This window comes from Lissotriton helveticus, chromosome 10 (assembly GCF_964261635.1).
Source record: "Lissotriton helveticus chromosome 10, aLisHel1.1, whole genome shotgun sequence".
Lineage (NCBI taxonomy): Eukaryota > Metazoa > Chordata > Amphibia > Caudata > Salamandridae > Lissotriton > Lissotriton helveticus.
The window spans coordinates 972394114-972408412 of NC_136071.1; the positions used below are offsets into that span (position 1 = coordinate 972394114).

Sequence of the window (14299 nt, forward strand, 5' to 3'; positions counted from 1 at the left end):
TTTAGGAGCATAATTTGAGCCCCAACTAAAATGAAAGATTTGATTTATGAAGCCAGGCAAGGTCACCTTGCGTGGCTTCATAAATCTCCAGCAATTTAACACAGCACACATTGCTGTGTTGCTTTACTTTGCGCCAGGGAGGCGTTTCTATGGGTGTTCCCATGCAACATCAATGGTTTTGAAGCATTCCCAGATTTACAAGAACGTGTAAACCTGGGAATGCACCAAAAAGATACAACTCCCAAGGAGAGGCATAACAAGGAGAAATATCTCTATTTCGCTCGTGTTTTTCTCTTTCTGTGTGTGCTGCAGTTGTGGTGCTCCTTCTGCACAAAAACAATCCTGTATGCAAAGCAGGCAACCTTGCACCGTGGTGAAAGGATGCCTGCATTGGCACCCTATTGTGCACCAGCGAGGGGGAGAGGACAGGAATGTGCCAGGTTGCCTTTAATACGGCACATTCCTGCCCTTTCTCAGTGGCGCAGCACAGCAAGGTGACTTGCTGCGCAGCGCCACTTTTTCATAAATATGGCCCCTTGTGTTTTCTTTTCAATTAGTCTCTCAACTTCGGCTTGGATTTAGTCAAAGATGGTAAGCGGGACCAGCCACATTTCTTATGCTCTATAGTGTTTTGGTCTTTCCTCCCTACAGGGCTTCTGATTCACCAGAGAGTAAATGTTGCAAGACTTGCCATGGGAATAGAGAAACTTATGTCTGCATGTAGGGGAGCGATATAAGCGACTCAGTCGTAATGTCTGAAGTGGAACAGAGATGCAGCAGAGGCAGGTGGATGGCATGCAGGAGCTAAAGATCACAAGAGTTCCCGTTTCCAGTATGGGGAGATTCACAAGGGGAGAGGAATCCGTGGTTAAATAGAGTATACACCAGAAAGAGCTTTAGCAAAGATAAGACTTGTTCATCAAGCAGTTTTTTTTATCAATCACTTTGCTCATCCTCTCCAAATAAAATAAGATAGTGAGCTCTAAACTGTTATTTTCATGTAACAGTTGTCTTGTAATGTGGCTCAATCAAATATTAGTATTTTTAAATTAATACCGCACACATATTTGTTCACAAAATCATTTAATACATACAAAAGGAACAACCGTGAACATAACCTGCATCAATTACTAGATTAAGTAATGCATAAAACAAAAATATTTGACTTCTTTACCCAATTTGCAGGTTTAGTTCATTGTACCCAGCCATCAATACTCGACATAAAACTGGCGTTTAGCACTCATTCAACGAAATCATACTATTTTTAATAGAAAAATGTTTTGCTTCAAAGGCCAATATTCAACTCAGAACATTTGATGAAAGCCTTTGTGCTATTTAAGGAAACAATCCCTACATATGAGAAGTTGAACTTACATAATGTACACTGCACGAGGAAAGATCATGAAAGATCAATTATTTTTGTCTCAATTATTTTGTACACATATTTACAAAACATTTCCTTGTGGCTCTACTTTTTGTTCGAGATACAATGCACTTCTAATACAAACCAACCCTCCCCACCAATATCTGCAAACTTCACCATCGATAAATAAAAAAAAAAATTGTGAGATAGGTGGTGTATCAAGACAGGATACCAAAATATTGAGGAAGGTTTAACTTTTGAGGAAGCTGTGTGACAACAATAGGAAATACTCAGTTCTCAACTGAATTCTGTATTTTACTAGGCAAAATACATATCAATATACCTCACCTCTTCTAGTACTGTACTAACAAAAACTACATTTCAGTATTTTCCAACATTTTTAGAAAAGGGAGCTAGGAACGTGCATGTTTGGTAGTCATACTTAAGTAAGTAGTAATTGCAAAAAGTTTGTTTTCAAAACAAGTCACTAAACAAGTCCAGGAAGGTCAGTCACATGCTTTCTTCAATGGAAAGAACACCATGAATGGATAGCACATATGAGATATTATCCATTTGATATTCAGCTGGTCAATAAAATTGTAGTTCCAGTTGTGAAAATGTTCTTGACCACGTTCTCTGTTGCAGAGTCATTTTATTTTCATTCCTCAATGTGACCTCCTCTTGTATCTGATGACAGGGTTGTTGGGTGTATGGATCATAGTCGTGTAGTTAATGGTAGGGAAATAGCCATCTACAAGATCAAATTCATATAAGCGAAGCATAGTAGACCAGATTGTCTTTATCTGGGTGTATGCAAAGTTTTCACCAATACATCGATGACGACCTACAAAATAATAAAATGAGGATGTAAAACAAGTGAAGACACACATTATCTATAGTATTAATGAAGTGATCATAATGAGATTGTTAGGAGATGAGGAGTGTGTGCTGTCTGTAGGCTGCAACTTTAGAAGTGATTGCAAATAGAAATCTGAAATATATTGATGTGCAAAAGAAAGTACACAAGATTTTCACAGGAAAAAAAAATAAAGGTTACAGGGACGTGATAGGTAGGTTCAGATTTTACACACACAACACCATATACATTCAGCAGTAATTATATCAAGTAACCATAACTTATGCACTAAGGTGACTATAACTTGGGCCCTCCCTGCACATTTTCTCATCAATAATTTCAGTGCAAATGTTGCAGTGATATTATTAATGATGTCATAGAAGATGTCATGAGTGATGTAATATGTGAGGTAATTAGCAGTGCATGGCTTTTTTAAACTCTATTTCCTAACCATAACATCCCTGTAACCTATGTTTTTTGTGTGTGAATTTCACTGTTTTATTTAAATATAATTTGTATTACGATTTGACCTAGAAGTTCAGTTTACGGATATACATTTTCACAAGTTTTAAATACATTTAATTCACACATATATTCTTATTATATATTTTTAAAAAAACTAAAAATATAAAAATGAAGGTGAGGTAACATTTAGTCTTTTTATAAATGCAATGCATCAAGTTTGGAAAAAAAAACTTTGAGGGATCTGCCATGAATCCTCAGACAATTAAGGGGTCTTCCGGTTATATTGCATGCATTCCATACTAAAACAGCAACACATTTAATACAAACTAGAAGTGTATCACTGCCTGTATGTCGAAGTGTGAGTGGCGATGAAAGGGACTTTGTGGATGTGTGAGTAGGTGTGGGTTTGAGAGTCTCTGATTGGGTGTGCGGTACAACTATCTGATAATGCCTCGGAGGGCCCACCTCGGTCCCTGGAAGACATGCTCTGCATATTTCACCCATGTGCCAGGAGTAAACAACCCGAGCCACTCCTCCTTAAGGTTGTACACAAGGCTGATCGTAGAAGTCAGTAAACTACGTGCACAACAGTTCTGTATGCTCCGGCCCTACCGCTACAGGGTACACATCTCTGAGGCGGTGCAGTGACCGCTGCAGAACTGGTAAACGCTGGAAGATCTTTATCAGGAAGGGGTGCTTCTACCATATGAGGACCTAGTGGATATGAACGACCTACCGCCTGGTCAGTTTTTACAATACTATTCTATCCTAGCAGCCCTCTTAAATGGGTAAATGGGGTGAAATTAGCGCGGAACAGCCCACACATCTTACCATACAATACTTGCATGTTATGGGCAGGTGTAGGCACCTTACCCGATGGTTTTCAGAATCGCTACGCTTCTGCACAGCAATATCGATGACACCCGTTAGACAGAGGTGCGAGGGCCCTTTTTCAGATAAGTGGACAGAGGCACTAAATAGTCCCATTTACATCCCGCGTAATTCACACTTTAGGCTCATCCAACATTATGTACTCCAGAGGGCCTACCTCACTCAGGAAAAACATTTACATGTTCTATAGGAAGACAGATGTGTTGTGCCCCAGATGTCAGCAACCAGATGCAGACTTACTACACATGCTGTGGGCCTTCTCATCTTTACATATTATTGCTACCAAGTTTGTGACACCCTGGCAGCATTCACCGACCGCCAACTGGAGTGCACATGAGAGGAGGGCATATTGCACCTCTACCCAAGAGGCTAAAGGCCAACTCCAGCTTCCTTGATTTAGGCATGCTGACTGTTAAGCGTATGATTACAAAAAGATGGAAGAAACCTGTATTGTTAGCGTGGAGTCAATCGCTACTAGTGTGGGCCACGGTGGAGGGCAAAGCTCTTCAAACCTAAGACATCTGAGGCCTTCGCAAAGAACCTATTGCAATGCACTGGGAGGCCTTAGTACAAGAGTTTCAGGGGTTGCAGATAGATAACATGGGGGCCCCCGCCCGGCCTCCCCTGATGTTCTTGATAGCCGAGGTAGGGAGTCACAGGCCGGAGAGTCCCCTCACTCAACAAAGGGTCCAGGCTGCTTGCCCACCACGCCCTTTATAGAAGTGCCTTGTATATCTTTGTAATGGGTAGGAGGGCTATACCAATACATGTCTTGTGGAAGCAACTCATGTCACCATGCCTCCAGTATGCATTCATATAACAAGAGCACTGTATTGGGTCGACTGTAGGCCGCTAAACATAATTGTGGTGCAACCCACACCCCCCCAAAATGCAAATTTCCTGGAACATTTATTTAAGAAGTTTTCTATAGCGCTGTCAAGATCCAAAGGTATCAGAGCGCTTTACAGTAGGAGAATCGCATATAAACAACAGAAGCATGACATAAGAACGGTATAACAATCAACGAGGGTCAACGTAGGAGCTGCGTAATTGTAATGCAGAACTTCTTTGGCTTCAAGATTCTTTGGGGTCGCATAGCTCTGTGGTTGCTGTCTGTTCCCTGTTATCCACAACCAAGGGAACGGTTGAGGAACAGGGATTTGAGTTGACTTTTGAATTCCACAAAGGACGGTATGTTGTGCGGGGGGATGGAGTTCCAAATTTTGGGGGCGTTTCCCGTGAAAGAGCAGTCCGCTCTTCTTTTCTTTCTAGTTTTAGGTGGGATGAGTAGGAGGGAGTTAGAGCTTCTCAGTTTCCTGGATTGGCCTGCTTTTTTGATTTTTTTGCCAGGTATTCGGGTTTGCCAGTATGGAGGGCATTGGGGGTTAGGCAGGCCATTCTGAAGTTACTTCGCATTTCTACTGGGAGCCATTTGAGTTCTTTGAGTGCAGGGGAGATATGATCAGATTTTTTGATGCCGGTGATCATTCTGGCTGCCGCATGTAATGTTGTTTTGATTGGTGCCAGGTGCGATTTAGGAATAACTGTTAGGACTGCGTTCCCATAGTCCAGTTTGAGATCCTTGGTTGGAATGTAGGGTTTGATTTTGTTCAGAAGTCTAAGGTTAAGGAATGAACTTTTGGCCGAGTTCTTAATGTGTTTCATCATGTTAGGTTTTGAGTCTAAGGTGACGCATAGAGATTTAACAGAGTCTACTAGAGTAAGATTCCCTTTGAGCGCATCGATAGCCTTTAACCATTCGGTGATTTGTGGATTATCCTCCTTGTTCGAGATGAGGAGTGTCTCGGTCTTGTCTGGATTTAGTTTCAGGTGGTTGTTTGTTGTCAGCCATTCTTGAACATCTTTCAGGACAACATTTAGTCTTTGGATGTCATTGAGAGAGGAAGTTTCCAGATAGATCTGTGTATCATCCGCGTAGAGGTGGAAGCGGATGTTGGCATTTCTTAGTAGTTTGGAGAGCGGTTCCATATAGATGTTAAAGAGTTGTGGGGAGAGCACCAATCCTTGGGGGACACCCTTGTTGACTTCCTGGGTTTCGGAGGTGAAGTTCTTGATTTTTATTTTTTGCGTGCGATTATGTATAAAGGAGGAAAACCACTTGAGAACTACCTCACGAGACCAGCTCTTTCTTGAAGAGCCCTGATGAGGAGTTTGTGGTCCACCGTATCAAATGCTGCCGAGAGGTCAAGGAGAATGAGGAGGCAGCATTTGTCAGAGTCTAGTGATCCATGGATATCATCTATGATGTTCAGAATCGCGGTTTCTCTGCTGCAGACTTTTCTGAAGCCAGACTGATGGGGGTCTAAGAGGTTGATGTTGTCCAGATGCTGTGTTAGTTGATGAAGTACGCATCGTTCAAGTGTTTTTGAGAGCAAGGGGAGGTTTGATATAGGTCTGAAATTGTTCAGATCTGTCAACTTGCCCCATTTTAAGGCAATCAGGAAACACTCCATTTTTTAAGGAGCTATTTATGATTTTGCCCCATAGCGGTGCAAAAGCGTGTTTCATTTTCTTGATTAGTAAGGAAGGAATGGGGTCTGAGATATGTGCTGATGGTTTGGAGGTGGAGATCAACGAGATTATGCTATGCTTTGTTACGCTATGCTATGTTTTGTTGTGTTTTGTTAAGCTAAGCTATGCTATGTTATGTTTTGTTATGCTATGTGTTGTGTTTTGTTATGCTATGTGTTGTGTTTTGTTATGCTATGTTTTGTTATGCTATGTTTTGTTATGCTATGCTATGCATTGTTTTGCTATCCTATGCTTTGTTTTGTTACGCTATGCGGTTTAGTTTTGCTTTCCTATGCTTTGTTTTGTTATGCTATGCTATGTTTTGTTGTGTTGTGTTTTATGCTATGCTTTGTTGTGTTTTGCTATGCTATGCTTTGCTATGCTATGTTTTGTTGTGTTTTATTATGCTATGCTTTGTTTTGCTATGCAATGTTTTGTTATGCTATGCTCTGTTAAGCTATGCTTTGTTATGCTATGTTTTGTTATGCTATGCTAAGCTTCGTTTTGTTATGCTATGTTGTGTTTTGTTATGCTATGTTTTGTTGTGTTTTGTTATGCTATGTTTTGTTGTGTTTTGTTATGCTAAGTTTTGTTGTGTTTTGTTATGCTATGCTATGTTGTATTTTGCTATGCTATGTTTTGTTTTGCTATCCTATGCTTTGTTTTGTTATGTTTTGATATGCTATGCTGGTGAGGGTGGGTGAGGGTGTGTGTGTGAGTATGAGGAGGTGTGAGGGTGGGGGTGTGAGGGTGAGAGTGGGGGGTGTGAGGGTGAGAGTGGGGGGTGAGAGTGGGGGTGTGAGGGTGAGAGTGGGGGGTGTGGGGGTGAGGGGGAGGGGGTGAGGGTGTGTGAGGGTGAGTGAGGGTGGGTGAGGCTGAGTGAGGGTGTGTGAGGGTGAGTGAGGGTGTGTGAGGGTGAGTGAGGGTGTGTGAGGGTGTGGGTGTGTGAGGGTGAGGGGGGTGTGAGGGTGAGGGGGGTGAGGGGTGTGAGGGGGTGAGTGTGTGTGAGGGTGAGGGGATGTGTGGGGGTGAGGGGTGCAAGGGTGTGGGGACGTGAGGGTGGGTGAGGGTGAAAGGGTGTGTGAGGGTGAGAGGGTGTGTGATGGTGAGAGGGTGGGTGAGAGGGTGAGTGAGGGTGAGAGGGTGAGGAGGTGTGAGGGTGAGGGGGTGAGGGTTAGGGTGTGAGGGAGGGTGAGGGGATGTGAGGGTGCCAGGAGGCGCAGGTGATGAATGGTAAGCAAAGAAGCAAGAATGACGTGGGAGTCTACCAATGGTAAATAAAGGTAAGTAATAGGTGTGCTCTAAGCTCCCTTTTTAGGATAATTGTTTTCGCTGACAGCGCATGCTCTCTTTAGGTGAAACCTAAACCATGCACTTACATAGTGGCAATCCAGTACCCTCGCACACCACAGCAGGTGAGAGGGGAAAAGGCTTGCAGATGCGCGCGTGGCCCAACAGAGATTACGTGGGCGTTTGTGAAGAAATGAGAATCGTTACCAAATTACCAATGTGTGTTTGTTTGCTTCGGGAGGTTGGATATGTGGCGATTTAGATCAGTGGAGACCTGTGTGTGGGTGTGAGCAAGAGAGCGGTGTAGGGAAAAGGGTTATAGCTTTAGATTTTAGATCATGTATGGAAACGTGTATGGTGTTTTGTGTGAGAGCAGTTGGTTGTGGTTACGGTTTGTGCAGTTGCAAGGTATTTGTGTGGAATTAAGGGGGAAGTCAAGTGTGAAGGTTTACTTGTAGGAGTAGGGAGTGAATGGAAAGGTGGGTGTGTGTCTGTGGAAGAGGGGGGCAGGAGAGGGGAGAAGCAGAGTGGGTGGAAGAAGAATCGTTGTGAATTGTTGAGCCCACACCGCCTATGTTAAAAGCGAAACTACAATCCGAGGATAAAACATGCTGTCAGCGGCACAGCGAAGTTTTGCTCATGGCGGCACGTGGCAACTGTGCGAGGGTGTACAGGTGGTCAGTGACCGTGTGTGAGGGTAAAAGATGGCTGAGAACTTGACGTGTACAAGTCTGTGTTTGTGAAGGTGAGCGAGGAAAGGGCAGTGTGTTGGGAGTGTGTGCAGTATGTGTGTGTGTGGGGGGGCGGGGGTCGGTTGGGGGCGCAGAGCCAGGCTTGACTGACGGACTGAGCAGCTGGACATGAAAGGGTTGCTGCTCGCTGGGAGCAAGCTTTAAGTAAAACCAGCTGTGGGTTGGGTTTTACTGGCAGGCGCCAGGCCCTCCTGGAACCAACCCAGGAATTCATCAATAGTGGTCTTCCGTGCTCAGGTGTCAGAGCGCTTGTTATCAATGTACTTCACTTCTCATACGGCGCGGTCCCCACTAATGTAACCCTGGGCCTCACACAGCTCTGTCAATGTCCTTCATCCCTTGCCTACAGAAGTACGTACCGCGCCGTGCCAGAGCTGGAAAGCCTTCCATTGCCTTTCAACTGCTCCAGCGCTGTCACTGATGCTCGAAATGGGCAGGTACTGACCGGTACGGAGTATCTGAACATCTTTAGTTTGAAGGGAAGTGTATCAGCACTGCTACAATGCATTTAATGCAAGAGTACTGTCGCGTTTCAGGAGCAGACAGGTACTCTTTACCAGTACTTCTACATTGCCATCTCAAGCACTAGCTGTAACCCACACAGAGTTCTGCTAATGCACCCCTGTGCCCTGCTGCTCCTCTGGTACCTTGAGTACTGCCAATCCCATTTAATCATAATGTATAGGCCGTGTTCCTGGTCCATATCTGGGTCTCCAATATTACCCCAAACCTTTCAACCCTTCTGCACCAATATGTATTTTATTTTGACAATCTTTTTATTGATACATACGATTACTGAACTGACAAAAAGCACGTACACTGCATCTCCCATTTCTGTTTAAGGTTAGAACAGATCCATCTTGTAGCATATTACAATAATACGATATTAACTAACAGTGAACAAAACATTACATGTTTTCCCATCTATTGGACTCAGTATGTCTGCCATGGCGTAGAGCAATATTTAACATCCTTACATTAGCCGTGGCACTACACCTCCACCCACTAAGATCCTGAGCCCTAGGGCACCTGAGGAAGAGGCGTCGTGCCTCATGGTTCCAGGAGGCAGCAGTGCCTCAGCAGGGGTGCGTACAAGGGTGCTAGAACATCCCAGGGAAAAATAGGGCCCCCTCAAACGAGGTTAGGATTAGAGCTGTGCTTCTGTAGAGCGGCAGAACTTTAAACATGCCTATTTTAAAGTGGAATACTCTGATAAAACATTTTCTATCGATTTAAGGCTGAAAATGAATGATTATGAGTCAAATAAAGGGCCGCAAAAATGCCGCTAAATTTCCATATTTGTGCCGCTAAATTTGCTTATCCATGCTGCAATAACCTGGGGGGTCTGCCCTAAGGTAGGCCCAAGGGCAGGGTGCATTGTAAGAATAAGGTAGGACATGCTCTGATGTGTGTAGCATGTTCTAATGGTGAATTACAGCCATTTTCGTTTTTTACTATTGAAGGCTACCTGTTCTCATAGGCTAGAATGGGCAGTTAGATTATTACATTCTTATAATCCTACCTGACTCAGGGAACATGGTAGAAATTCGAGTTTAGTATGCCTGAACTCAGAATATTAAAATACATCTTTAAGTAAAGGTTATTCTAATTTTTTAGAAAGCAGGTGTTTGCTTGCCTAACCATTTGAGCCTGCCTCTGCTGGGTTGTGTATTCCTTATCTGGGTTTGTGAGTGACAGGGCTGGGTGATTCCAGGAGACAGGCTGGGGCAGCCCGGTGGTGAATAGAGAGATCTGCAACTAGATGGGAGGGAGGAGTTGCACCTGGGACCTGAATAGGGCTGGGCCTTCCCTCTACAATGCTGGCTCCACCCCCTGTGGCTTGTCTGATGTCTCTGCCCTACACTGTGAAAGGAGAGGAGGAATCATGTCAACAGAGTTCTCCAGAGCTGTATCTTCCTTCCCCTGTGCTGGCCCCACCTCCTGTGGGGCGGCTGATGTCTCTGCCTGCACAGTGAAAGGAAGAAGAGAGTCATGTAAACAAAGTGCTCAGGAACTGGTTTGGACTAGGCAGAGGCCTCTCTGCCTTCAGAGAACAAACGATATTGGGGTATAAATATTGGGACCCTGATCCCAAGAGATTAGATCACTTCTGGAACAAGAAACCTTTCTGCCAAGGAGAAGAACCAAGGAAGCTGCAGGAGCTTAAACTGCCCCTCTGCCAGTGTGCTGTTTGCTGGGTTGGCCTGCAGTGGTTGCTTCATTGCCAAGGGAAAGGAGAAGGAACTTTGTAAGGACTTTCATCTACAGAATATTCTCCAAGGGTTTGAACTGTGCTTGCCTCCTGCTGAAGTCTCAGCGACAAAAGACTTCACCTCCAGCTCCCTCCTGAATTTCCTTGCTGGGAATTCTGACTTCAGTCACTTGCGTGCCGCTGGGAGCTCGAAGCGTGACGCATCGAAAAGAAGCGTGTCGCCGCCGCAGCTAAAATCATCGCAACACCGGAGAAGCGAGGCTTCGTCCCTTCTCCCTGGAAGCGTATGTTCCTCGAAGATGCCTGCTGTCGCATCACCGGAGAAGCGTGACGCCATCGAGAGAGTCGCCATCCCATCACCGGAGAAGCGTGTCACAGGGCCTGTCGTGGCTTCAAAGTACAGAGACGTCGCAAGGCTGCCAGTGAGTCATTGCATCGTCATCGCATCGCCGCATCAAGGGCGCCATCTTTTCGCAACGCAACAGGATCGTCGCATCGCATCAAGGCGCCATCTTGCGCACTGCAACGGGCCCGCAGGCCGAGAATCTACGCATCCCCTCCGCACTGGTAAGGCTCTCGACGAGTCCCCTACTCTGCGCAAGCATTGAGGAAGGACGCAACCGTTCCCCGGGTCACCGAACCGACACATCTCCCCTTTGGCGAGCCTTTTGTTCACTTTGCGTTACGCATCCAGGTACTTTATTGAGAACTTTGTTGCATTTACCAACAAATTGAACTAAGAGACTTTAATCATCTTTTAAGTAATCTTAAGTGTAGTATTGTGGATTTTCGTCATTTGTGGTCTTGTGTTTAAGCCTATGTAAAGAATACTTATTTTTTATAAAACCTGGGTTGTGTCCATCTATAGTGTTTTCACTGTATTACTGTGTGTATTCACAAATGCTTAACACACTGCCTCTGAGATAAGCCTGTCTGCTCGCGCCAAGCTACCAATGGGGTGAGCAGGTGTTATTAAGGAGTGTAAACCCCTTATCCTGACTTAGAAGTAAGGGTCCCTATTTGGACAAAGGTGAATACCATTGCCAACTAGAGACCCCCAGATCGAACAGTATGCTATTCTTGTCACTCGTTCCACAGATACATTTAATTTTGTTAGGAGGCTCACTCACTATCTCTGAAGTTATTAACATTATGTCTATGCTGTCTTTTAAACAAATGTTTTTACATTTTTTCTGTTAATTTGGTATTAGAGACAAGAAAACAAGAAATAGAATCATGAAATGGAAAATACAATAATGAGGTCAATCAAACTAAAATTAACTGGCACCGGCCCAGTTAGAGGAGTGACTGAGTAAAACCTCTCCGCCTATTTGAAAGAAGGATGACTGAACTGGCCTAGGCTACTAGCCAACAAATAATTCTTATTCTCCCGTGGTCAACATAAGACCACCTGGGCAGACTCGAGCGTCGCGCTACACTGAGGCTATCTAACAGAAGGGGTCCACCACTCCACACCTAAGCTTGACACTTGAGTTTGTTTTGGGGTATTAGTTATGGGGTGCCAGATGCTTCTCGGAGGAAAGTATGGGTGTGGGGGAAGTTGGGGGCGTGGAAGTTAAATGTTCAGATGCATGCACAATGCTATTCTTGTTTTTTCTGTGTTCTTGCTTTTTTCCCTCCTAGGTTGTCTCACTCATATGATAATATATCAATGGCAGCAGCCTATATTCACATGCCCCTTGACTGGATTTCTTCCTTATGGGTCTCCATGGAGTCTCATTATTTCCTGCTCCTGATTTACTGTCCTCGCACGCCTCGCCATGATCCCTTATAGTATCTTTTTAATTTCCAATACTTTTTATTGAGGTATTTACAAGGTACAGTATACAGGGATAAAGACTCAGTCCCATGGGGTAGGAGAGCAACGGTTGACAAAGCATTTATATGCCGGTGGGGTTACAAACGGCTTGTAGGTCATGTGTATAACGTTCGTAGGATTATATGTGACTGGGGTGCGGAGATGCGCCCCCAGGAGACTGGAAAGGAGATTGAGAAGAGGAGAGAGAGAGGAGTGGAGAGATGGAGGAACACTCGTGCGCGTTCTGTTGGGTTTGGACAGGCTTGCCCGCCTGCAGCGCTTAGGTTGTGCGATGGTGGCCTGTGTGTGGTCTAAGGGGGCTTGTGTGAGGACAGGTAGTTGTCCAGGGATAGCCACATTTCTGGTCGCGTGTGTGTCGGTGCTGTTTGATTTGATGTCATGGTGTCTGCTCCGCGTAGGAAGGTGATCCAGTTGAACCACGTCTTGAATGACGCCTTCCCCGTGTCCTTCCAATTGTTCAGGATCGTCTTGATTGCTGCTGTGAGCAGGAGGTCGATCAGTTCTTTGTCTTCTTTGGCCTGTATTGATGGGGTCATGAAGGCTGTAACTATCGGTAAATTTACCGATTCTGTAAAATGACTGGCCCTACATCTCAAAATCCAATTACCGGTCGGTAACGGCCGAATTCGGCCGTTACCGACTGGTAATTGGCCACCTACATCGGGCCCTTAGTGCTTAGTCTGATTTCGCCACATTGTCCGGTGAGGCGCTTCTCTTAGCTGCTCCCATGTTTTTGGCCTCCATGTCTTCTGTTGGCGGGCGGATGTATTTCTTTAGGTCGTCGAAGGTCAGCGTTCTCCATCTGTCTGTAATCTTGAATCTAGCTGGGCCTGCGAAGCTGAAAGTGATGTTGTTTCTGCGTAGGGTGTCTCTCATGGCCAGGAACCCCTTCCTGATTTCTACTGTTTGTTTTGAAAAGTCTTGTGTGAGAATTATTTTGTTGCCCTCCCACTTTAGGTTCGGGTTCTTCCTGGCGAAGGCGAAGATTGCCTCTGTGTGGCTTGACCTTAGTGGGCTGCATATAATTGGCCTTGGTCCCTTTCCTTGTGTCGGTCTCTGAGCTGGCACTCTGTATGCTTTGTCAATTTCGAATTGCCTTCCGAAGTTGATACCCGTTAGGCCTGATATTAGTTCTTCAAGCATGGTTGTGCATGCCCCGGTTTTGTCTTCTGTGCCCTCGGGGATGCCCAGAATGCGGATGTTCCCCCTTCTTGCTCGATCGTCCTGTTCTGCCAGCTGTTTTTGGAGGGTTTTTGAGATCCTGGCGTTATCTTGGAGCGACTTGTTACTCTTGATCGTTGTGTCTTCCACGTCGCTGATGCGTTTCTCCACCGCTTCAATTCTGGTGTTCGTGTTATGCAGGTCGGCCCTTATTGCTGTTAGCTCAAGCTGCATGCTGTCTATGGTGGCCTTTGTTGACCTTGCTAACTCATTTCCTTCATTCACTTTCTTTAAAATCATATCCATGGTTGTATCGTTCCTTTGCTTCAGGGGTGAGTCCGGTGTTTCTTTCCTTTGCTTTTTAGGGTCATTACAGTTTTTGCCCTCTTGTCCTGCCATCTCTGCTAGGCCCCTTCTAGACTGGAAGCTGCCTAGTCGGCTCTCCTTATGGAGCTTAGGTATGTCTTTGCTTGGTTCTTCCTTCTCCTCTGGTGTTGGGTGGTGGGTTCTGTACCTACTGGGTTCTCTGATGCTTCTCGTCCTCGTTTTTGCTTTAGCACCTGCCAGCGCTTGTGTGGTCTGTCTTCTCAAGTTGGCGGTGCGTCGCTGCCTCTGTGTCTGGCTTTTGCCTCTTCGTGTGTCTGTCTCTTGCGGTTTCTCTTTCCTGCTTCCCTTGCACTACGGGTTGGCTCTGTCTCTGACCGTTGTGGCGCTATGCCGCTGGTTCGGTCAATTATGTCGGCCGGATCGGCCTTCTTAGTTTAGTTCTTTCCCCGCCTTGTTTGCCTTTTGTTGCCGAGATTTAGCTTTAGCTTCCTGTATTCCGGCTGTTCCTGTACTTCGTTGTGTCCCGCGATGCCGTGCTGGTTCTTTTTCGCTACCAAGATGGCTGCCTCAGCGCCACTTCCGGTTTCCATTTCACTTCCTGTATGATCGC

The 14299-nt window shown here is 45.2% G+C and overlaps 1 protein-coding gene across 1 annotated transcript in view; it reads right to left on the bottom strand.

Moving 5' to 3' along the window:
- Positions 1 to 1066: 1066 nt before the first annotated feature.
- CYP51A1 (cytochrome P450 family 51 subfamily A member 1) overlaps positions 1067 to 14299 on the bottom strand; it is a 136933-nt gene continuing 123700 nt past the window's right edge. The window contains exon 10 of the mRNA XM_078663640.1: positions 1067 to 2207. Within this exon, the coding sequence (XP_078519766.1) occupies positions 2029 to 2207 (179 nt within the window). The 3' untranslated portion in view covers positions 1067 to 2028. The remainder of the gene's footprint in view (positions 2208 to 14299) is intronic.